Source organism: Macaca nemestrina, chromosome 18 (genome assembly GCF_043159975.1).
Source record: "Macaca nemestrina isolate mMacNem1 chromosome 18, mMacNem.hap1, whole genome shotgun sequence".
NCBI lineage: Eukaryota > Metazoa > Chordata > Mammalia > Primates > Cercopithecidae > Macaca > Macaca nemestrina.
The window spans coordinates 245478-268975 of record NC_092142.1 but is presented as its reverse complement, the minus strand read 5'-3'; the positions used below and the strand labels follow the sequence as shown (position 1 = coordinate 268975).

At 42.9% G+C, this 23498-nt stretch overlaps 1 protein-coding gene and 1 long non-coding RNA gene across 28 annotated transcripts in view; one reads left to right on the top strand and one right to left on the bottom strand.

The window, feature by feature from the left end:
• The window catches only part of LOC105471856 (disco-interacting protein 2 homolog C-like), a 220576-nt gene that overhangs the window by 159550 nt on the left and 37528 nt on the right, over positions 1-23498 (top strand). For 25 of the 27 annotated variants that reach the window (XR_011616208.1, XR_011616207.1, XR_011616206.1 and 22 more), the window contains 2 exons: positions 14203-14412; positions 16905-17039. Coding sequence is in view for 22 of the 27 variants with exons in the window: in XM_071083731.1 (XP_070939832.1) it covers positions 14203-14412; positions 16905-17039 (345 nt within the window). In the remaining 5 variants the exon portion in view is untranslated. Of the gene's footprint in view, positions 1-14202; positions 14413-16904; positions 17401-20927; positions 23427-23498 lie in introns of those variants that run through there. The other 2 variants (XM_071083737.1, XR_011616204.1) reach the window with 2 other exon arrangements.
• LOC139359787 (uncharacterized) lies at positions 6-3311 on the bottom strand. Its single transcript, XR_011616209.1, has 3 exons — positions 2789-3311; positions 2359-2527; positions 6-78 (listed from the first exon to the last, which is right to left on the bottom strand). It is a non-coding gene; the product is annotated as an uncharacterized lncRNA (long non-coding RNA).

Here is a 23498-nt window from a genome sequence, read left to right as displayed (position 1 = left end):
GACACGCTCCCCGACACTGCCTCCTGAACATGCTGGGCGCCTCAGAATTGACCGCTAGCCCAGAAGTTGGGTTTTTGCCTTCAAAATCATGGTGCAGAAATGCAGATTTTGTGAACCAGAAGTCCGAAAACAGTGCATGAAAAGTAACACTATGTATCTGTATAAATACACATTTTTAACTTTTCATCAAGATTGATACATATGATACATACCAGTAAAATCTCACACAGTTTTATTCATTTAATTCCTTGTAGGGAAAAGGGAAGAGTTTGTAACCCTATGGGTGGAATTGGACTTTTCTTCTGATTAGGCTGTTGCATGCATATTCTCAAATCTTCAGATAAGTGTGCTACATTGTTGGATTGTTTTAGAACAAGCGAATTGGACAGTTTAGGCAGCTACCCGAATCAGGTCATAAACTTTGCCTGCAAGGTGCCAGCTAGTATTTTAGTTCCTGCAGGCCATAAGGTCTCTCACAACCAGTCAACTCTGCCCTCAGCCATGGGTGACAGCAAGTGCGTATGACTGTGTACCAATAAAACTTTATTTACAAGAACAACGGACCAGATTTGGTGCAGGGACCTGCCAACCCCTGATCTAAATTACTGAAGGTAATAGCCAATTTATATTTCTGCTATATAATACTGCTTTTCTTTAATCTTGAATTTTACATAACTACCCCAATTCTCTATTTTCTCTGCCCAAATAATTATAAACTACATTTCATGATCTTCACACCCAAGTAAAGCAGAAAGTTTAGTTATCCAGATACTTGTTAGAGACACGGATTGAACCTATACTATTTGGTGTTTAGTTTCTGTGATTTTGATTCCAACATTATTCATGCCGTTGTTGCAAGCTTGTCTTCTCAAAGGACCTGAATCACCTTACATCCCACGTTGAAGCTACATATCACTTTAAATGACCCAGTATTTTTGCTCCAATACCAAAGAAACTTAAGGTACAATACGAATAGTTGAAAATGTACAACATTTTCGGGAGTATTTTTACTTCTGAAATTTAGCTTAGTCTTGGCAAGCAGTGAGACAGAAGGACGTGCTTCAGATCAGAGCTGAGGTCAAACGTACGTCCACATTACTACAGGCAGCTCCTGAGTTTCACCTTTACATACCTTTACAAATGAAGGTACTGGAATTTAAAGGACAGAACTTAGAGTGCATCATTTTGGGTTTTCGTTGCTTTTTGTTTTGAGACAAGGTCTTGCTCTGTCACCAAGGTTGGAATTCAGCATCATGATGGCAGCTCTTGGCTCACTGCAGCTGTGACCACCTGGGCTCACGCGGTCCTCCCACTTCAACCTCAAGCAGCTGGGACCACAGATGCTCGACACCACACCCAGCTAATTTTTAAGTGTTTGTAGAGACAGGGTGTTCCTATGTTGTTTCTGTTTCTCATTGACACATAACGTGTTCTTCATCTAAAGAACGCAGTGCCAGCCAGGCAAGGGAGTGAATGCCATGCTAGCAAGTTGTTGACAAGGGAGCCCTTTCTGCCAACGTGCTCCCTTGGGCTCCTCCCTTTCCTTATTTTAATATTAAGCCACAGCACATAATGAAGGACTGGGCACGATAGCTCATGCCTATAACTCCAGTAATTTGGGAACCCAGGGCAGGTGTATGGCTTGAGCCCAAGGGTTCAAGGTCAGCCTGGACAACATGGCAAAATGTACAGAAATGCCTTTTGTACATCTTGTCTTCACCAAAAGTACAAAAAATTAGCTGAGCCCGGTGGTGTGCACCTGTAGTCCCAGCTACTTGGGAGGCTGAGGTGGGAGAATCACTTGAGCCCGGGAGGCAGAGGTTGCTGTCAGCTGAGATGGCACCACTGCACTCCAGCCGGGGCAACAGAGCAAGACCCCCATCTCAATTAGAAAAAAATAACGATAATAAATGCAGACTCTTTAAAAATGATTAGGCCAGGCATGGTGGCTCATGCCTCTAACCTCAGCAGTTTGGGAAGCCAAGGCAGGCAGATTGCTTGAGTTCCCAGCATTTGAGACTAGCCTGGGCAACATTCCAAAGCCCATCCCTGCAAAACATACAGAAATCAGCCAGGAATGGTGGTGTGTGCCTGTGGTCCCAGCTGCTCGGGAGGCTGGAGTGGGAGGATCAGGGTGCAGTGAGCCATGATCGTGCCACTGCACTCCAGCCTGGGCAACAGAGCAAGACCCTATCTCAAAAATAACATGCTTACTCCTGTTTGTTTAGTTAATGGTTACAATTTGCCAAAACTTATGGCAAAATAATTGTATTTGTATGTGTTCTTTGTGTAACTAACAACATGGACGTAAAATATTTCAAGGGTTGAAATATTTTAAACCAAATTTTTGGCACTAACCAGTATGTAAGGCAACGGGCATTTTTCTTGACCACTTTGTATAAGAGAAAAGACTTTGAAATGGAAGAAACAGTGCGGTTACGGTTATTTGCTTATTTCTCGTATTGAATCCAACCGCTGACAAACGTTACTGGGTCATGTGTGATGAATAACCTCCTTGTACAGATGTCTGCAAAATATAAAAGAATATTATTTGAAATGTTATTTTTGTGAAATATTTGGATTTGACCAACAGTTTTATATAAGCCATAAAGCATCCTTTGTAAATTTTCATCAGGAGTCCTCTTGATACATCATATGGGGCAGTTTTGTAAAATCGTAAATGTCAATATCATAAAAATTTTTTACTCCCAGCCTATTTGTGCTTAGCGATAGTTTGCATGTTTATTACCGTACTTACTTGATCCAAATCTTAGCTGCATTTTCTTACCTATTTTTCTTGGTTGTTGGTAACAGTGGTTAGATCTTACTCAGTTTCATTGCCCTTCAGAGAATGTTCTTGAAGTTTATCTTCTATGAAATGACTGGCTGCTGACCTGGATCCTAGTTTCTGGAGAAACTCTCATTAGGATTGTCGCAACGCTAGTATTCTATGGGTGAAACTTTCCTTTAGTTTCCGAATGTAAAGATAAAAGAATAATTTGCCAAAACTACTTCTAGCCATGATGAGAGAACAGGGACCCAAATCACCCATCTGCCCTAAACAACTGTAAAACTGCACAAAACGAATGAGGTGGCTGTTTTTAGTCTGTGACCACAGCTGTACCAGCCAGAACCTGAGGGCGAGGGCAGGAGAATGAATGAGATGCACCCACAGTACACTTGCCCTCTGGAGAACACCTGCAGACCGTGGTGCCGAGAGTTCAGGTGTGGGCGGAGTATGGCCATCCTACCACATCCAGAAGGCGGAGCTCGGAGAGAGCTCAGGTGTGGCGGAGCATGGCCACCCTACCACGTCCAGGAGGGGGAGATCAGAGAGAGCTCAGGTGTGGCGGAGCATGGCCATCCTACCATGTCCGGGAGGGGGAGATCAGAGAGAGCTCAGGTGTGGCGGAGCATGGCCGTCCTACCATGTCCGGGAGGGGGAGATCAGAGAGAGCTCAGGTGTGGGCGGAGCATGGCCATCTTACCACGTCCAGGATGGGGAGACCCAAGTGGGTGCAGGATGGGAGCTCTCCACAGATTCACACCAACAGCGAATCCAACCAAGCCTGCCCATGTCACGATGACCCAGCCGTGCCTGTGCTAACTGCTAAAACAAGAGCTGGAAAGCTTCAGAGGGAGGTTAGGGATCCTGAGTGTGCTCAACAAGTTACCCACAATGTGTAATATTCAGCAAATAATCACCGCATACACAGAGAAACGGGGGGTAGAATCTGTGGTCAAGAAAAAGGCAGTAAAAAGTGCACACACATGCAGGATGGTCTCTGTCACTCACCACATGCGGCGGCTGAGCACATGACGTGTGCCTGGTCTGAACTGGATTTGCTGCGTGAAAGACATGCCAGTTAATATAAAAAATAGAAAATATTGTATTTGTTTTTTTTTTTTAATTTGAGACGGAGTCTAGCTCTGTTGCCCAGGCTAGAGTGCAGTGGCGTGATCTCGGCTCACTGCAATCTCCGCCTCCCGGGTTCATGCCATTCTCCTGCCTCAGCCTCCCAAGTTGCTGCCCGCTGCCACGCCTGGCTAATTTTTTGTATTTTTAGTAGGCACGGGGTTTCACCGTGTTAGCCAGGATGGTCTCGATCTCCCGATCTCGTGATCCACCCGCCTCGGCCTCCCAAAGTGCTGGGATTACAGTCTTGAGCCACCGCATCCGGCCTATTTGTATTTCTTATTGCAAGTATAGTATGAGCATTTTGAGTTAAAAATATACCAGTAAAATTAATTATACCTGTTTATATATTTATATGAGGCTACAAGGAAGGTTATGAGGCTACAAGGAAGGTTTCAAGTTCTATAACAGGACTCTCATAATTCTGTTGGAAAGTGCCAGTCTACATGTCTGATACAGCAGAAAACTGAGTTTTTAAATCTGCAATTATAAATATTTAGGGAATCAGAGTACAACGTGTCAGAGAATGAAAATATTTTAATTCTTGAGCCAGAGGAAGGGAAGACACTTTTCACTATAATGGAGTTGGGGAATTTCAGGTTATGTACACGATAATCTTGAGAATTGTCACTCCCTCCTCACAGGTAAAAAGCTGAGCAAACTGAAAAATCAGCAGCTCTTCTTAAACCTGCAAGAGACGTGAGGTCACCGGCAAGCCACTGTCCCCAGATTGGCTGGACAGGTAAAGCAGATGAATCACCATACACTGGAGCACAATGCTCCAAGGAACCCACGCTGGGATTGGAAACCCTGAACTGGAATTGACAAATTGCTGTGGTGAGGTATGGCCACGTCTGAGAGTTAAAACCTCCAGGAGGCCTGTGCATATGGGTCTCATGCTTTTGTGAGTTGTATCATCAGAAGCTCAATCAGGTTCTCGAAGTAAACATCAGAGAAAAATCCCCTCATACTTACTACAGGGGAAAGAGAATAGGAATCATTTTTCAATATGCAAGTGCACTCTTCACTAGGTCCACCTTCCTGAGAAGCTAGTTAAGTGGAGACTAACCTGGTGGGATTTTATCAGAGCCTTCTGACCTGGGAGAAAGGGAAATACCCAACTCCAACCTCCAGAGCTGAAAAGCAAAAAAGAACGGAGTATCCAAGCACTATGGGACTTCCACAGAGGCATAAAATATGCATAACGGTAATACAAGGGGGAAGAAAGAGGAACAGAAGAAATATTTGTAACAGTAATAGCTGAATTTCCTCAGATTAATGCCAGACACCAAACCATAGATCCAGGAAGCTCAAGAAACACCAAGAAGGATAAATGTAAAAACGATGACGACAAAAACAAAACAAAAATAAACTCTATTTGGGCATAAAATATTGAAACTATGGTGAATCAAAGATTAAAAAGCAAAGAAACCAGAGTAATCTCCTTCCCTATGGAGGATCAAAGATAAGAATTATTTTCAACTTCCCCTCAAAAACCATGAAAGCAAGAAGTGGAGTGAAGTATTTAAACTATTGAGAGGAAAAAAATTCCATTAACCTAGAAGTCTATACTCTGTGAAATTATCTTTCAAAAGTGAAGAAAAAGAAAAGACCTTCTCCTACAAAAATTGAAAAATTTGTTGCCGGTAGACCTGCCTTGCAAAAAATGTTCAAAGTTCTCTAGAGAAAATAGTAGAGGTCAGTAACTCAGCTGTGCACAAAGAAAGGAAGAGCACAGTCTGTTTACAGGGCTCACAGCTGTCATCCTAACACTCTGGGAGGCAAAGATGGGAGTAGAGCTGGAGGCCGCTTAGTTGAGACCAGCCTGGGCAACGTTGTGAGACTCTGTCTCATTAAAAGCCAAACGTGGTGGCCAACACCTATAGTGCCAGCTACTTTGAGAGGCTGAGACGGGTCACTTCTTGAGCCCAGGATCCCGTTCAAGGCTGCGGTGAGCTATAATGATGCTGCTCCACTCCAGCCTGGGCAACAGAGAAAGACCTTGTCTGTTTAAAAAAATAAATAGAAAAACAAAAAGCATTAAAGAAGAAATAGTGAAGGTAGAAGAAAATCTTTCATTTTTCTTAACAGATCTAACTTAACAGTTCATTCATAATAGCGACAGTAAATATACTGTATTATATGCTTATGTATATGTCATATACACACACTTAAATATAAGTGAAATGAATGAGAGCAGTGATACCCAAGGGATGGGAGAGAGCAATTAGGAATTAGGGTTATTTTGTTATTATAGTGTGCTTGCATTATCAAGAAACCAGTGTAGTGTCATTTGAAAGTGGACTTGGGTTACTTGTAAATTTATATTGCAAATTCCAAGGCAGCCACTTAAAAAAAAAAAAAAAAGTAACTGATATGCTAAGAAAGGAAAGAAAATAAATCATAGAATATGCTCAATAAAGACCACAAGGAAAAAAAAGTGAAAGACAAAAACAAAGAACAAGGGCAACAAATAGAAAATAGTAACAAATATGGTAGATGTTAATTCAACTGTATATTATTACTTTCAATGTCAGTCCAAATGCACCGAACTATATATTATCTATAAGAAATCCACTTTAGATATAAAGACATACATATAGATCAACAGTAAAGGGATGGCAAAAGATATAAATGTTAACACTAATTTTTTGGTGTGCAATGGCCTGATATCTCACTGCAACCTCTGCCTTCCAGGTTCAAGTGATTCTCCCTCAGCCTCCCGAGTAGCTGGGATTACAGGCATTTGTCGTCATGCCTGCGTAATTTATTTATTTTTTCTATTTTTGTACAGATGGGATTTCACCGTGTTGGCCAGGCTGGTCTTGAACTCCTGACCTCAGGTGATCATTCTGCCTTGCCCTTCTAAAGTGCTGGGATTACAGGCATGAGCCACCGTGCCCGGCCAACACTCATTTTGAAAAATGGAAGTGGTGATATTAATTTTAGACAGAGTCGACTTTACATCAAGGAAAGTTACCAGAGATGACTATTACATAATAAAGAGGTCAATACTCCAAGAAGATGTAACAATCCTTAAATGTACTTTTGCTAACAAAGTATCAGAATTCCAAAGTAAAAACTGATAAATTTCAAGGAGAAATAATTAACCCACTATTATAGTTGGAGACGTTAACACCCCTTTATCAGAAATGGACCAATTCAGTAGCCAGAAAAGCAGTAAGGACAAAATTGAAATCGGCATCCTCAGTCAACTGTATATAACTGAAGTTTATAGACTATTTCCTCCAACAGCAGCAGAATACACAACATTCACCAAGACATACCATGTTGTGGTCCATTAAACACACCTTAACACATTTAAAAGAATAGGAATCAAACAAGTATGTTCTCAACCACAGTAAAGTAGAAATCAATAATGGACGACTGGAAAATATATTAGGATATTAAACAGTACACTTATACATAATACATTGTTCAAGGAAGAAACCTAAAGATTTCTTTGAATTTTTGAAGTAAATGAAAATGAAAACTTGTTAAAATTTGTGAGCTGCAGTGACAGTAATGTTTATAGGGAAATTTATAGATTTAAATGCATACGTTAAAAATAAGATCTAAAATCAATCAGCTTCCACCTTCGAAAACTAGAAAAAGAACATCCAATTAAATTCTAAGCAGGAGACAAATAATGAAAGAGCAGAAATCAATACATTGAAAACAGAATATCAGTAGAGAAAAATCAATGAAACCAAAAGCTGGTTCTTTGAGAGAAAATCTGTAAGCCTCTAACAAGAAAAAGAAATACAGCAGATAAATTACCAATATCAGAAATGAAATAAGGGACATAACTACAGATCCCATGGACATTAAAAGGATAATAAAAATTATGAATAACTCTATGGCCACAAATTTGATAACGTGGATGAAATGAACCAATTTCTTTAAAGACAGAATTTGCCAAAATTTGAACAGGAAGAAACGATCTGTATGGGCCTGTATCTGTTAAATTGAATCAGTGGTTAATAACCTTTCAAAACAGGAAGTGCCAGGCCCAGATGGGTTCACTGGTGAATTCTACCAAATATCTAAGAAGAAATTATACCAATTATCTACAATCTCTTTCAGAACATAGAAGCTGAGGAATACTTCTTAACTCATTCTATAGAGCCAGCATCATTTTAATATCAAATACCATTTTATAACAAAATATTACAAGAAAACTACAGAACATCTCTCATGAACATAGATGCAGTAATCTTCAATAAAATATTAGCAAATCTAGCAAAAATTGTGCACTAAAACCACATGGAATTTCACGTATCCAAAGCCGGTTTAACATTGAAAAGCCAATTAACGTAATTCATCACATTAATGGGTCAAAGACTAACAGATGCCTCATCTAAGAAGATATAGAGATGGCAAATCGACGTATGAGATGATGCTTCCCATCACGTGTCATAGAGAAATGCAGATGAAAGCAACAGTAAGATATCACTACACCAGAATCCAGAACACTATCAACACCAAAGCCTGTGAAGATGTGGAGCTGTGGGAATTCTCTCTCATTCATGGCGGGTCTTAATAAAAATAGAACAGCCTTTAGGAAGACAGATTGGTGGTTTCTTACAAAACTAACTATACCCTTACCATATGATAAAGCAATTACACTCCTTGGCATTTGCTCAAAGCAGTTGAAAACTTATGTCTACACACAAAAGCCTGCAAGTAGATATTTAGAGCAGCCTTATTCATAGTTGTCAAAACTTGGAAGCAACCAAAATGCCCCTCAGTAGGTGAATGTATAAGTGAGCTGTGGTACATCCAGACAATGGGATATTATTTGAGGCTGAAAATAAATGAGCTATCCATAAAAAGACACGGAGGAAACTTAAAGGGCATATTGCTAAGTGAAAGAAGCAATCTGAAAAGGTTGTTGTATGATTCCAGCTTTACAACATCCTGGAAAAGGCAAGACTATGGAGACTGTAAGAAGATCAGTTGTTGCCAGGGGGAGGCAGGGATGAATAGGCAGAGCAGGAGAATTTTTAGTATGTGATCTCTGTATGATACTGTAATAGTGGATACATGTTATGCATTTGTCCAGAGCCATATATTGTACAACACCAAGAATGAACCCTGATGTGAATGATGGAGTTGGAGTGGTAATGATGTTTCACTGTAGAAGTATCAGTTGTGACAAATGTACCAGTCTGGTAGGCAATGTCCATGATAGGAGACGCTGTGCATATATAGGGTATACATGAGACATCACTATGAAGCTGGAAAATATGACACTGAGATGAAATGGCGCTGATGGGCTTAACAGGTTGGAGAAGGAAGATGAAGTCTGTGGGCTCGAAGGGAGATGAAAAGGAATTAACCAAAGTGAAGCCCAGAGAAACAAAATGAAAGGAAAGCCAACAGAACCTCAAGCTCCTGTGATACGTCAATATACTTGTAATACAAGAAGGAAAAGAGAGAGAAGAGCAAGAACCTTTGAAAAAAGGAGTCAAAATTTTCTCAGATTGATGTCAAACACCTGTGTCCGGCCCCGAGAAGTTCAGTGAACTCCAAGCAGAACAAGTATAACAAGAAGCACATCCGAGTTCATGATAGCCAAAGTACTGAAATCCCAAGATTAAGAGGAGATCCTGAAAGGACTCAGAAGGAAAAGACACGTTACATACCAGAGAAGCATTTCAAAAACGCGTGACTTCTGTGAAGATACAGTGGAGACCAGAAGACCATGGAAAGACATTTTTTTAAAGCACTAAAAGCAGGAGAAAGGCCTGTCAACTCATATCCAGGGAAAATCTCCTTTATAAACAGGGGTGAAACAACACATTCCCAAATATTAAAGCTGAGAGAATGTGTTATCAGCAGAACTACACTATAAACGTGCTAAAGAATGTACTTGGCTGATTGCAAAGGATATCAGATGAAAGGTTAGCTCTACGGAAAAGAACCCTAGAAATCATAACAGTGCACTCTAAATTTTCTAGAATATAAAATCATAGAATATTTTACTCTGATTTTATGGTTTTTGGTTTTTTTATGATCTTATAATTTTATGATATAAAATCATACAATGTACACACTTCTCTATGCCTCCTTTATCTGTTTTGAAGTCCTTGCTGTACCATGCACCAGTAGTTTATTTCTTATTTATTTATATTCTATTTGATAGATATGACACATTCTGTTTATTCATTTACCAGTTGGTTATTCATTGTTTCCATATTCAGCTGCCATTGACATTAATGTACATATCTTTGTGTATGCATATAATTTCTTTTATCTTAAGTGGATGCCAAGTAGCATGATTGAGTCTTATTGTAAGTTTAGGTTTAGCTTTTTAAAAACTGCCAAATTATTTACAAAATAACTGCACCATTTCACATTTCCACCAGCAGCATATGCTCATCCCAGTTTCTCCACATCATCACCACCAATAGTTACTGTTATTTTTATTTTTGTCATTCTAATTGATGTGGAATGGTATATCATTGTGTATTTACTTTGCAACAATGAATGATGCTAAGCATTTTTAATGTGCTTATTAGCTTTTAATGTGCTAATTCCTATTCATAGCCATTTGTATATATTGGTAAAATGTTCAGATTTTTTGCTCATGTTGTAAATGGGTTGGTTGTCATCTTATGGGTTACAGGTGCCTTATGCAATCTGAATATAAGAGTTTTACAGATGTAACGTTTCTCAGTGAAAGAACAAACTACTATGTAGCAGACAGAACAAAGCCTTTCCCCCAAGATACCCAGGTCCTATTCCCCAGAACTTATGAACCTGTTGTCTGAAGTGGTTAAAAGGCATTTTGCAGCTGATTAATTTAAGATCTTGAGATGGGACCATTATCCTGGTTTAAGTAGGTAGACCCACTGTAATCAAGAAGGTCCTTAAAAGAGAAAAGAACTGGAGACTGGATTGGTGCACTTTAAAGATGAAGAGGGGCCATGAGTCAGGGACACAGGTGGCCTCTAAAAGTTGGGAAAGGTAAAGAAATGGATTCTCCTTTGAAGCCTCCAGAAGGAACGTAGTTCTGCTGACACTTAGATTTTACACTTCTGACTTCTTCATCAATAGGATAATAGATTTGTCTTGTTATAAGCCACTAAGATCAAGGTAATTTGTTACATTAGTTATAGGGAGATAATCATCTTTTAAAACTTACTAGTTTTCTATTTTAATGAAGTCCATTTCACTAATTTTCATGGGTTGTGTCTTTGGGAGTTTTAGAAGTGTCATGGTCTTACTGTTCTTTCATTTAGGTCTGTGATCCATTTGGAGTTAATTTTTGTGTGTGCAGTAAAGATCTAAGTCGGATTTTTGTTTTCGTTTGGTTTGGGGGATTCTTTCCCCCACGGTTTTTCTTTTTGGTGTGTGGGTACCCAGTTGCCACTGCAACATTTGTTGAAAAAACAAACTACCTTTCTTTTACTGAATTGTCTTGAGACCTTTGTCAAAAATAAATTAATCATAAATATAAGGCTTTATTTCTGAGTTTAATTCTGTTCCTTTGATGTATACATCTATTTTTGTGCTAATACCACTGCCTTAATAACTATGACTTTATGTAAAGTTTTGAAATCAGATAGTGAAGTCTTCCAACATTGTTTCCCTTTTTCAAATTTATTTTGGCTATTGTAGGTCCTTTGTATTTCCAGATAAAATTGAGAATAAGCTTTCCATTTCACACACAGCCTTCTGGGATTTTATTAGGCAGTGCCTTGAATTAATGGAACAGTTTTGGAAGAATTGTCTTGATAATGCTGCGTTTTCGAATTCACGATCATGAATCTGCCTCCATTTATTTAGTTTCCATTTATTTGGATCTTTAATGTCTCTCCGTAATGTTTTATAGTTGTCATTGTACACATTTTGCACCTTTTTGTTAGAAGTTCAGCTGAATGTCTTCTGCTTTTGATGCTATTGTGAATGGAACGATTTTCTTAATTTTATTTTCAGGTTTTTTATTGCTAGTATATGTATATCTTTATCTTGTGTCCTATGATCCCATCAAACTTTGTTTTAGTAATTTTTGGTGTACTTCTTGCCATTTTCTACATGCCAAAGTCAGGTCATCTATGAATAAAGACACTTTTATTCCTTTCTAATCTGGATGTCTTTATTACTAAACTTGTTAATTTATTTCACCAGCTAGAACCTGCCAGATAATGTTGAATAAAAGTGGCAAGAGGGGACATCTTTGTCTTGTTCTCCATCTTAGGGAAAACGCATTCTATTGTTTACCATTAAATACAATGTTAGCTGTGGCTTTTCATGAATGTACTTTAACAGGTTGAGGAAATTGCCTTCTATTCATGGTTTGTTGAGTTTCGTTCTCTTGAATTTGTCAGTACTTTTCTATGTCTCCTAAGGTTAACACGCGGTTCTACTCCGTAATTCTTTACCGCGTATGACATTAATTCAGTTTTGAATGTTAAATCAACCTGACTTCCTGTCCCCATGGTGTGTAATTCTAGTCACCACTGGTCATGCTGTATCATCCATTTCATATGCTGCTTGCTTGGTTTGCTGCTATTCTGTCGAGTGTCTATATCACATTATTCTGCAGGTTTCTTGGAAAAGGTAGGTGGGAGTGAGGAATGAAAGATTGGAAAGGGTTTTGAGAAGACGTTCTGGGGAGATGGTTGTGCTCCAAGTGGACACCTGGTTGTGTACCTTTCTCAAAAGTCTCAAGGCTGTGTCAGTTTTACTTTTATATAAATTGTGTAAGTTTTCTTAAAAGGCAGGGTCGGCCAGGCGCAGTGGCTCATGCCTGTAATCCCAGCACTTTGGGAGGCCAAGGCAGGCAGATCATGAGGTCACGAGGTCAGGAGATCGAGACCAGCCTGGCCAATATGGTGAAACCCCGTTTCTGCTAAAAATACAAGAATGAGCCAGGCATGGTGGCACTTGCCTATAATCTCAGCTACTTGGGAGGCTGAGGCAAGAGAATCACTTGAGCCGGGGAGTGACAGGTTACTGTGAGCAGAGATCACACCACTGCACCCCACCCTGGGCAACAGAGCAAGACTCTGTCTCAAAAGAAAAAAAAGCAAGATGATAGAGAATTTTCAGGCTCCTAATATTATTGCTTGTCTAACAAGTAAACTTTTTAAAAAATTCCCAAACAGCGTAAGTCATGTGACAGTGGTAATAAGTGTGAATATTGTTTGCCCTTACTGTCTTTTAAGAAGCAAACCAGTGTCTTAAGATTATTTGCTGTGACTCCTTCTCTCACCCAATGATCTGGAGCTGCTCACCTGAGCCAGCGCCTCCCATCACTCACTTGTAGGTAGGATTCTGAGTGTCATTCTTACGTTGAAGTTTAACAAATACAGCAGCAATTTATTCCCAAAAACCTTGGTGCTGCATGAAAAGTTATTAAATGAAAAATGTTCTCGCGAATTATAGTGAAAAAAGGGATGTATTTTCTCATAATCCAAGATATCCAATTTGTACAGATAGAAAAATCAATAATGACAATGTATAAGAAACGAATAGTGTAAAGGTGAATAGATTTGAGTGCAAAATGTAACATGAGGGTTTGTTGTGTGCCCCAGAGGAAAACGGGGAGGTGGAGGGGCCGCTCTATGTGAGGCACATTCTGCTTTCCCTCCTGTTACCATCATCAGCGTCTTGATCCTTAGAGAGCTGCATGGGTATCGAACACACCGATGTAGAAATAAATCAGCTGCATGGGTATCTAACACACTGACATAGAAAGAAATCAGTTGTATGGGTAACTAACACACAGACGCAGAAATCACCTGCATGGGTATCTAACACACCGATGTAGAAATAAATCAGCTCTATGGGTAACTAACACACAGATGCAAAAATCACCTGCAAGGGTATCTAACACACACACCAACGTAGAAATAAATCAGAGCCCAGAAGAGCATCTCAGGACTAACCGGGGCTAAACATAGTCACACTGAGACTCCTGAGAGCTGCACAGGCCCTCCGCCTCCCCTTGCCCTCTCACTTTCTGACTGACACAAGAAAACACTTGGTTTCTTCCCAAACTGCTGTGTAGAGGAAATGTGTCAGTGCATCTTTGAGATGACAGTATCAAACATCTTATAGCATGTTTGTATAAGGTGCTTTGGAAGCAAAATTCATTATGCTAAAATAAATGGTTCATTATCTGAAAAGTGGTTTAAATTCTCAAGAGTGTCTGCGGCAAAAAGTCATTAAACAACTGTTCAGACTTGCGTGAAGTAAATCTGTGTTGCAGGGACTGAGATTGTAGTGCCTGTTTTTGCTGCAACATATAGCAAATTGCCTTTCTTCTTACACAGATACCTCTTATGGCTCAGAAGATGAAGGCTCAGTGCAGGTGGACTCCCAGGGCGCCCCGACCTCCAGCCAGGGCAGCATCAAAGTGGAGCACTGGATCAGTCAGGCCATCCACGGCTCCACCACGTCCACCACCTCGTCGTCCTCCACGCAGAGCGGGGGCAGCAGAGCTGCCCACAGGCTAGCGGATGTCATGGCCCAGACCCCCATGGGTGAGCACGCTTCACAGTGTCTTTCTGTGCCTGTTGTCTAAACCCCTTTGTGTGTGCACGTTTTCCTCTGTTTGTATCTTGGCTGTGGAATCCCTTAGTGGAAAGAGCGCAGAGCCCCTCTGGCCCCTGGGGTGCTTTGGTTGGATTGTTTCTGGAAGCTGCTGTACTGCTTTTCTCATGCCTAGGTTCCTCCCACAGCTGGAATTCCAGGGGCCTTGTTACTGGGGAATCCCGCAGCCATATCCGAATTCCAGGGGCCTTCTGTTTATAAGTCCTTTCGTGTTCCTGGGGAATCCTGCAGCCATATCCGCTTCTATCTTTTCTTCTCACTTATGCTCCTGCGTGAAACCTTAACAGTCCCAGTCAACAGGACAGGGTTTTAAAGTGTGCTCCTCCTGACCACGGGAGTCATTTAAGGAAACGAGGGCTTTAAGCACGGCCGCTTTACGCTGCTGTCTGCCACAGGTGTTCAGATTTCTTGGGCGTGGCGCACTGTTTTGTGTAGGTTCTATGACAAGGGAGATCCTCTGTATTAGAAAAAGAGCAAAGTTAGGATCACTGCCCTACAACGTTTGAAGATGCCGTGGAAAAGGAGTGAAGTGAGAATTACTAGAGCTAGAGTTGACACGTGGGGGAGCCACGATGAGCCTCGCGTCGCTCTGCCTTTGAATGGTTCAGGAGAAAATGTTTTCCATCAAGTATGGGACTTGGGTTGAATAGGTTTTGGTGTGTGTCTCTATTAAAGCAGTAACCGGAGATGACTGTGTACCACGTCGCCGATAACGGAGCACGAGCCGCAGGCTCAGACCCTCCCGGCACCAGCTACCACAGGAAAGCCTGATCTCTGCAAAACCCTCAGTGGGAAGCAGGTGGACGTCATGTGTGATCAGATAGCCGACAGACACCCCAGAACCCCAGAATGTTCACTTCTAGATCACTGACTCCTTCACACCCAGAGGTGTTTGGGATTGACTTGGGTCCCAGCCCCTTCGGTGCTCACTGACACTGAAAGCGTCAACTGTTTTCTGTCTGGAACAGGAGTTTGCTGTCAGGAGAGCTGGGTCTGTCTCACTTTTCCCAATAACTGCTGCTGGGATCTTGAAGTCCCTTCTCCTGCTTTAGGCTTGAGTGAGGGAAAAAAAATTGAAAACAATAATTTTTCTCTCTCAACTGTTGTGAGTATAAAGGAGAAAACAGAAATACTCTTTAAAAGTTTGCAAAGTAGTACTCAAATGCAAAGCAGTGTTAAACTTCAGTTTGACACAGTTTCAGGAACATGTACACTCGTTTATGTGAATTAATAACCCTACCTGAAATCACAGCAGGCTAAACATTGAACAGAAATGTGTGACTGCTACGTATTTTTCCATAATAAAATTCCATGTGTATATTGGATTGCAGGATAGTGGCCAAGGCTCTGCCAGACGTGAACGGGGAGGCCAGACACCGCCTCTGCCACTGGGTGGAAGCATTTGTATCCTCGGATTTTATTCAATTTTAAGAAAATGCACAGAATCTTACCAAGGAAAACACATATTTTTGAATAAATGGATCACTGCACTTGGGCCTCCCTTTGTGGGTTTACCCTTTCAATACTGGAGGAAGTTTTAGTACAAAGAATTAATTTATCCAAACTATGAGGGGCTCCTAACTCATGTACGTCAGGGCTCAGTGAGACCCAAATGTAACTCTCGGGTGATCGCGTTCCGGTAATTTCTAATTGGGCACAAAGATAATCCTCCTAGACTATCTGGAAATTTTCTATAAGTTTGGGAGTTTTTTGGAAAAGCTGTGACAAAATAATGAAACTTGAAGAGCAGAAATATTTTGTGTGGCAAAAGAAGAGAAGTAAAAAGTCAGATGTGCATTTGACCTTCTGAGATAATCAGAAGCCTGTGAATGAGAACTTAGCATCTGTGATCATGTGTGCGTGAGTGTTCTAAGGAGTCCAGGCACAACATAGTCACACTGGCCAACCCCCCCGCCCCGATCCTACATGGTCATAGCCATTACTGTTCCCATTTGATGAAGAAACTGAGGCACGGAGAGCTTTAGGGACATCCCCAAATCCCCAGAAGTTTCCAGAGCTGGGTTTCCATTTCCAGGCCCTGGGCTCCAAAGCGCGAGTAAAGCCCTGGGCTGTGTGGACGGTGGCCGATAGGAAACGGGACCCTTCCATGAACACACACACGCTTCCTGGCGCCCTGCCATTGCCGGTCTAACGTTATTCTGGTTAAAATGCCGCTGACGTGGCTCCTGTTAGGAAATTGAGGTTTCACCGAACTCTACTCCATTTTCGGCAACATGAGTTATGCTGGGGTCCCCCTTTGTGCCAGATGTTTGTGGCAGACGTGGCTGAGATCGGCTTTGGCTTCTCACGGCACCCCCAGGGTGAGCGTCTGCGCTCCCGTCTCTTCCTGAGCTATGGCTTGCTCAACCTGCAGAGCAAACGCCACAACCACCAGAAACACTCACGATGTGCTTCTTTACAGATAATCATTCTGCACCTCCTGACGTAACCACGTACACCTCAGAGCACTCCATACAGATGGAGCGACCACAGGGTTCCACGGGGTCCCGGACAGCGCCCAAGTACTGCAACGCCGAGCTCATGGAGACCGGGGATGGTATGTCCCAAAGCAGAGATGCGTTTTTTTCTGGGAAACGGTTTGTGCTGATGTCCCGTTCTGTGCCCGTGACTGGGTGTGTTTCTTCCTGGGGTGCAATCTGCTGCCATTTTATCTGCTGAATAACGAACAGTGGTTCAGCAACTGAGAAATTCTTGTTCAGGTGTTAAGACCGTGAACAGTCACTTAGAAGGGCAAGATGAAGTTAAATGTACAACAGAATTACTGTTAGATGGGCCGATATGTTGCTTTAGACTTCGGAGGAAAGAGGGTCTTTTTATCCATGTTGGACAGAGATGTCAGCGACTTGGTAACAGGCTGCGGCCCAGGGCTGCTTTTTCCTTCCTGTGGCCTGGTCTTGGTATGTTCTGATTACAGCGGCGGTTTGTATCACCTAGCCGCTGTTCTATTTAAGTCTTAGTCCTTCCCCGGGGTCATAAGAGTCAGTGTAGAACCTAGCAGTGAATGAAATACAATGCCCCCGTGTGAAGCCTCATCGAGCAGCCTTGGAATGGCGTAATCTTGTAGTGCACGGGACTCGCAGGCGGACAAGGCGGCCTATCCGAGCCCCAACAGGTAGACACGGAGGACTATCGGAGCCGCAACAGGCACAGTGGACAGGCACAGTGGCCAGGGAGGACAGCGCGGTTTTGTGGATCCACAGGACACTGTGGCGTCCAAGCACGTGCTCCCAGAGGAGAGGACCCTGTGGGAGCTGATGCTGGGAGCTGGCTGAGATTCCAGCGAATAAGACTCCCTGTGACATGCACAGCTGCCATCTGCGCTGCAGCTCCTGATGCCAAGATGGTCGTGCGATAAATGCACAAAGCGCATCTCCAGCAAAAAGCCGCCGAGTGTCCACATCCAGGATATCCACCACGGTGGCTTTTTGGTGTTAATATGATGAATGTGAGCAGCAGGTGGTCTGTGTTGAGTGTGACTGTGCCACTGCAGTTTTGTTCTCATGTCTTGATGAGCATGAACGGTTCCTGACGAGGGTAGATAAGGATGCTGTGACCTGAGACTCTGCAGTATTGTAGCTTGAGGAACCAAGGAGTTTTTCTGTCTTGCAAAGCCGTCAGGGAGGATGTTCCAGGCTGGTGACTGCTCCATGAGGTATTCAGAGATCCAGGTTCCTTTCAGACCGCTGCTCTGTGTTCCCACGGACACGGCTGTCCTTGCTGTGGTTGGGACTGGGTGATTGCCACGCTGGCAGGGGTAGGCTTAAGGTGAGAGTGGCTAGGATTTACCTAATCTACATAATGACAGGGAGCCTGGGAGTAAAGTGTAGCCATGGCCTGGAGGATGGATGATGGATGTTGGTGAACGACTGTCTGCACTCACCTCAGCTGGCCGAGGGATGGGAAGGACGACTGATGATGCCGTTCAATGGTACCTGGTTCTTTCAGATTTGACTTCCTTATGGATTTTCTGCTGTAAAGAGGAGAGAGCCTGTGGTTCTAGGCCAAGCATCTCACTCATCTCATAACATCTTGTATCCCTTAGCCAACATTTTTGTCAAGTTTCAGAAGTCCTATGAAACTGGCAAGCATTTCTCAGTTTGGTTTAACCATTGGATTTTATATCTGTGTCTGCATCTCTATTTTACATCTATGTGGTTATTTGACACTCTGTAGTACATTTGTAATAGGTTCTATTTGGTGGAAGTTACTCTCAACAAACCTTGCTGCTACTTGAATTTTCAAGGTTGCAAGTAGAAAGGAGAGAATAAAAACCACATCTTCTCTAATTTTAAAATTTGTTGTTGCTCAAATCACACCAGAAGTACAAATATTACAAATTATAAAAGCAGTCAGAATCAAGGTTAAGAGATTTCTGGGTGATTCTGGCTAATCAGCAGTATTTGCTGAGGTGTGTGCAGCAGAGCAACATGCCAAGAAGCCCGGGACGGGGAAGAGTTGGGAGGCCAGGCTGTGACTTCAGAGGTGCTGTTGCCTCAGGAAGAGGAGCTAGATGCAGAGAGGATAAATGACCACAGGTGTGACCACCGCCGTCCTTGCCGCGGTACGGGGGCCTTTGTATGGGGCCCTTTGTGAGCTGAGTTATGAACCAGATGAAGGCTGTGCAGGCGTGTGAGAATCCAGGCCAGACTCGACGGGTGGAGGCTTGGCAGAGGTGAGGGGCCAGACAGCCTCGCTAAATGTGCAGTGGCTCACTGCAGACAGTGCCCATCAGTCGCCGGACAGACCGGCTTGAACTTCAGCCCCCATGGCAGCTGCCTTTACCTGTCTGCCTCCACCTTCTGAGGCCTATAGGCGTCGCAAATGTGTGGTTTTTAAACAGATTTGGATGAGTTGTTTTCTGCACAACACACTTTGACAGACGGAGGCTGGTTCTCCACAGTGGCCCCAGGGACTTGGCAGGGACTGGTGGGACAGAGCCTCAGAGCACAGCACCAGCTCCCTGGGAGAAGACGGTGCCCGTGGGACGGAAGAAAGAAGAGGCACACAGTGCTGAGGCGTGAACTCTAGTTTGCTCTTAGACATGACACACATGCCTCCTGGAAGTTTGCATGAAGCACTGCTAAAGCCACCAGTGCGGACAGGTCCTTAGATCAGGAGACCCAGAACACAGTTGTATTTGAAATCCTTCACATGCTGCAGTCTCTTCAAAGAGGACTACAAGTCATCTCTAATAATGTTGTAAAATTAATTTTTTATTAAGTGCCATGGCTTTTTTTTTTTTTTTTTTTTTTTTTGTGGGGTAGGGCCGGTGTGTGACAGTAAAACAACAGACGCAGTGACACAGCTGGTGGGTGTTGGCTCTGGGCCCCAGTTGGGCAGTTGTATGAAAAGAAACCGAAAAGTCTCTACAGTGGTATGAACCGAAACACCTGGATTATGTGTTTTCATGTATTTGACATAAATGCACACATTTGTACGCTAAACGCACATTTTTCTATATGTAATAAAATTCACACCTTTAAATAGTTAACATATATTTTATTTTAGGACCTCCCCCACGATGTGAGGACTAATAGCCACCCCCTCTCCCCCCCGAATATTAAGAGCCACATCGCAGGGCGGTGAGGCACCCCTCGCGAGGTGGGGACTAATCGCCACCCCCTCTCCCCCTCTGGCTATTAGGAGTCACCTCGCAGGGGGGTGAGGCACCCCCACAAGGTGGGGACTAATAGCCACCCCTTCTCCTCCCGCTGGCTATTAGGGGCCATGGTGGACTCACAGCCTGTGTATGATATTGTGAGTAATATCATCTCCCTCTCTGGAAATTATGAACTCTTTCACAGATGGGTGTATACCCTCAGTGTGTACACCGTCAGAGGGTGTACACCCGTCTGTATTGGGAGTAATATCCTCTTCCTCCCTGAATGTTAAGAAGAATATCCCAGGACTGTTTGTACTCCCTGCATTATTGGGTGTCATATCTTCCTCTCCCACGTGGAAATTAGAAACAATATCACTGGGGGCATGTACACCTTCTGTAATATTTAAAGTAATATCATCCCCTTCCCTCCAGGATCATGGGAACAATATCCCTGGGGAGTGTACACTTTCTGCCATATATGTCATAATATCATCCCTCCCGCCTTGAAACATTATGAAGGACCATCTCACACGGGGTGTACAACCCTTGGTGCGATATTGGGAATGCAATTATTCTCTTTTCCCCCGGCATATTTGGAAAAATATCAGAGTGAGTGTACCCCTCCTGCCATATGAGGATTACTATCCTCTTCTTCCTTTCTGGATATTAGAAAGAATATCACACGTGGGTTTGCACTTTCTTCGATATCTGGAGTCATGTCATCCTCTCTTGTTTTGAATGGCAAGAACAGTGCCTTGGGGGGGATGTACACACCCTGTCATATTGGGAGTAATATTACACTCTCCCCTCCTTGATAATTAGGAACAACATCCCATGCTCTCTGTCCCTGGATATTAAGAACAACATCACAGGTAGGTGTACACCCCCTGCGGTATTAGGAGTAATATGATTAATTATTAAACATCCATGATCGATATTAACAATTATCAATGATACTATTAATAGGATACTGTTATGGATAATTATTTTAAATATATGATTATGCATGCTTAAAATAATTGCTAATATTGTTATTTTATTACCAGCATCACTTAATATTGATTTAAGTAACAATTGCTGATATCATTATTTTATTAGTAGTGATATTACTACTGATTATTAATGCTAATCGTTAACATTTTTAACTATTTTACTATCTTTATTGTGATTATTAATGTCGATGATTACTCTTAATTTTTCTTATATTTATTAATATTAATAATTAATAGACTTGTTCCTGATATCCAGCGGGGAGAGGATGATATCACTCCCAATATCGAAGAAAGTGTACACCCCACTATGATGTTATTCCTAACAGCCAGGGGGTAGAGGATGACATTATTGAAACTATGGCAGTGGGTGTACATCCCTTCGGTCGTCTTGTTCCTTATATCCTGGGTGGGAGAGGATGATACAACTCCCAATATCGAAGGGGGTGTAGACCTCCCCCGTGATATTGTCCCTAACATCCAAAGGTGGAGAGGATGATATTTCTTCTGATTTTACAGGGGGTGTACACCACCCCTATGATATGGTTCCTAATATCCAGGGGGCGAGAGGATGATATTAGTCTCCATATTGCAGGAGGTGTACACTCCCTAGTGATATTGTTCCTAATATCCAGGGAGGGAGAGGACGATATCACTCCCAGTATCGCAGGGGGTGTACACCTCCTTGTGATATGGTTCCCTATATCCTGGGAGGGAGACGATGATACTAGTGGCAAAATCGCAGAGGGTGTACACACCCACTGTGATATTGTTCCAAATATCCAGAGGGAGAGAAAATGATATGACTCCCAATATCACAGGGGGTGTACATCCTCCTGTGATATTGTTTCTTATATTCAGGGGGAGAGGATGATATTACTCCCAATATCGCAGGGGTTGTACACACCTCCTGCGATATTGTTCCTAATATCCCGAAGGGGAGAGCATATTACTCTCAATATGGCAGTGGGTGGTACACCTCCATTGTAATATTGTTCTTAATATCCATGATGGGAGAGGATATGACTCCCAATATCGCAAGAAATGTACGGCCGCCTGTGATAGAGTTCCTAACATCTAGGTGGGGAGAGGATGATATTACTGCCCATATCGCAAGTGTTGTAAAACCCCTTCGATATTTTGCATACAGTCCTGAGGGGAGAGGATATTATTCCCGATAGCGAAGAAGGTATACACCCCCCTGTGACACTATGCTTAATATCCGCATTGGGAGACGATGACGTTACACCCAATATCACAGGGGATGTACACCCACCCTGGGATATTGTTCCTTATATTGAGAGGGGGAGAAGATGCTATTGCTCCCAGTGACGCAGGGGCTGTGGCTGTACACCCCTCCTGTGATATTGTTCTTAATATCCTAGGGAAGAGAGGATGGTACTACACCCAATATCTCATGGGCTGTACGGTGTCCGCTCAGAGATGTGTGGGGCTCTCTTACACAAGTAACTCCTTCTCTAACTTTAGCCACATGCTGGTCATCCAGGGGCCTCCTAAAATCCAGGAGTATAAAAACAAGTGGAATTTCTGAGAACGAAAGATGGCGCATGGCTCTGGTTGGGCTGCCACAGGCAGTTTTGTGAAAAGACAGAGATGTATTTCTCATAGTCCTGGAGTCTGGAGGTCCAAGGTCAAGGTGGGTTCAGGACTGGCTCCTCCTAAGGCATCTCTCCTTGACTGTCAGATGGCATCTTCTCTTGTGTCCTCGTGCCGTTGTCCCTCAATAGATGTCTGTGTCCTGATCTCTTCTTACAAGGGCATCAGTTCTAATGACTTCGTTACCTTCATCACCTCTTTAAAAGGCCTATCTCCACATACAGACACATTCTGAGGTCCTTGGTTAGGACTACAACCTGGGAATATTGGGGTATGCAATTAAACCTGAAGCAGATGGGGTCTTATAACCTGTGTCACCCAAGCTCATGCCAGAGCCCCATGAGGAAGCCCCAGGTCCCCCCTTTGATATGGTTTAGCTGTGTCCCCACCAAAATCCCGTCTTAAATTCTCATGTGTTGTGGGAGGATGGAAGTGATAATTTGACAGCAGAGAAGACAGTTGCTGCCAGGGAGGGGAGAAGGGGACTCCAGACCTCCGAAGGTTGGAGGGTCCCAGGCCCTGGGCAGAGCAGGCAGCCCCACCCCTGTGACACCCCTGAGGATGGCTCAGGAGTCGGAAAAGGTGGAATCATATGTAGAGGCTGGTTGGGGAGATAGGAAGTTGTTGAATGAGTTTTTAAATGTTTCCATCAAAATTCTTACTGCACCCTTGGTGTTGGTGGGGACCAGTGGCTTCTCCATGTGCCTGGCTTCTTCCTGGCTCTGGCTCTGGGAGCCTGGCCTGGCCTAGGGCTGCTGGTTGGATTCATTGCTGGCAGCAGGTAGAA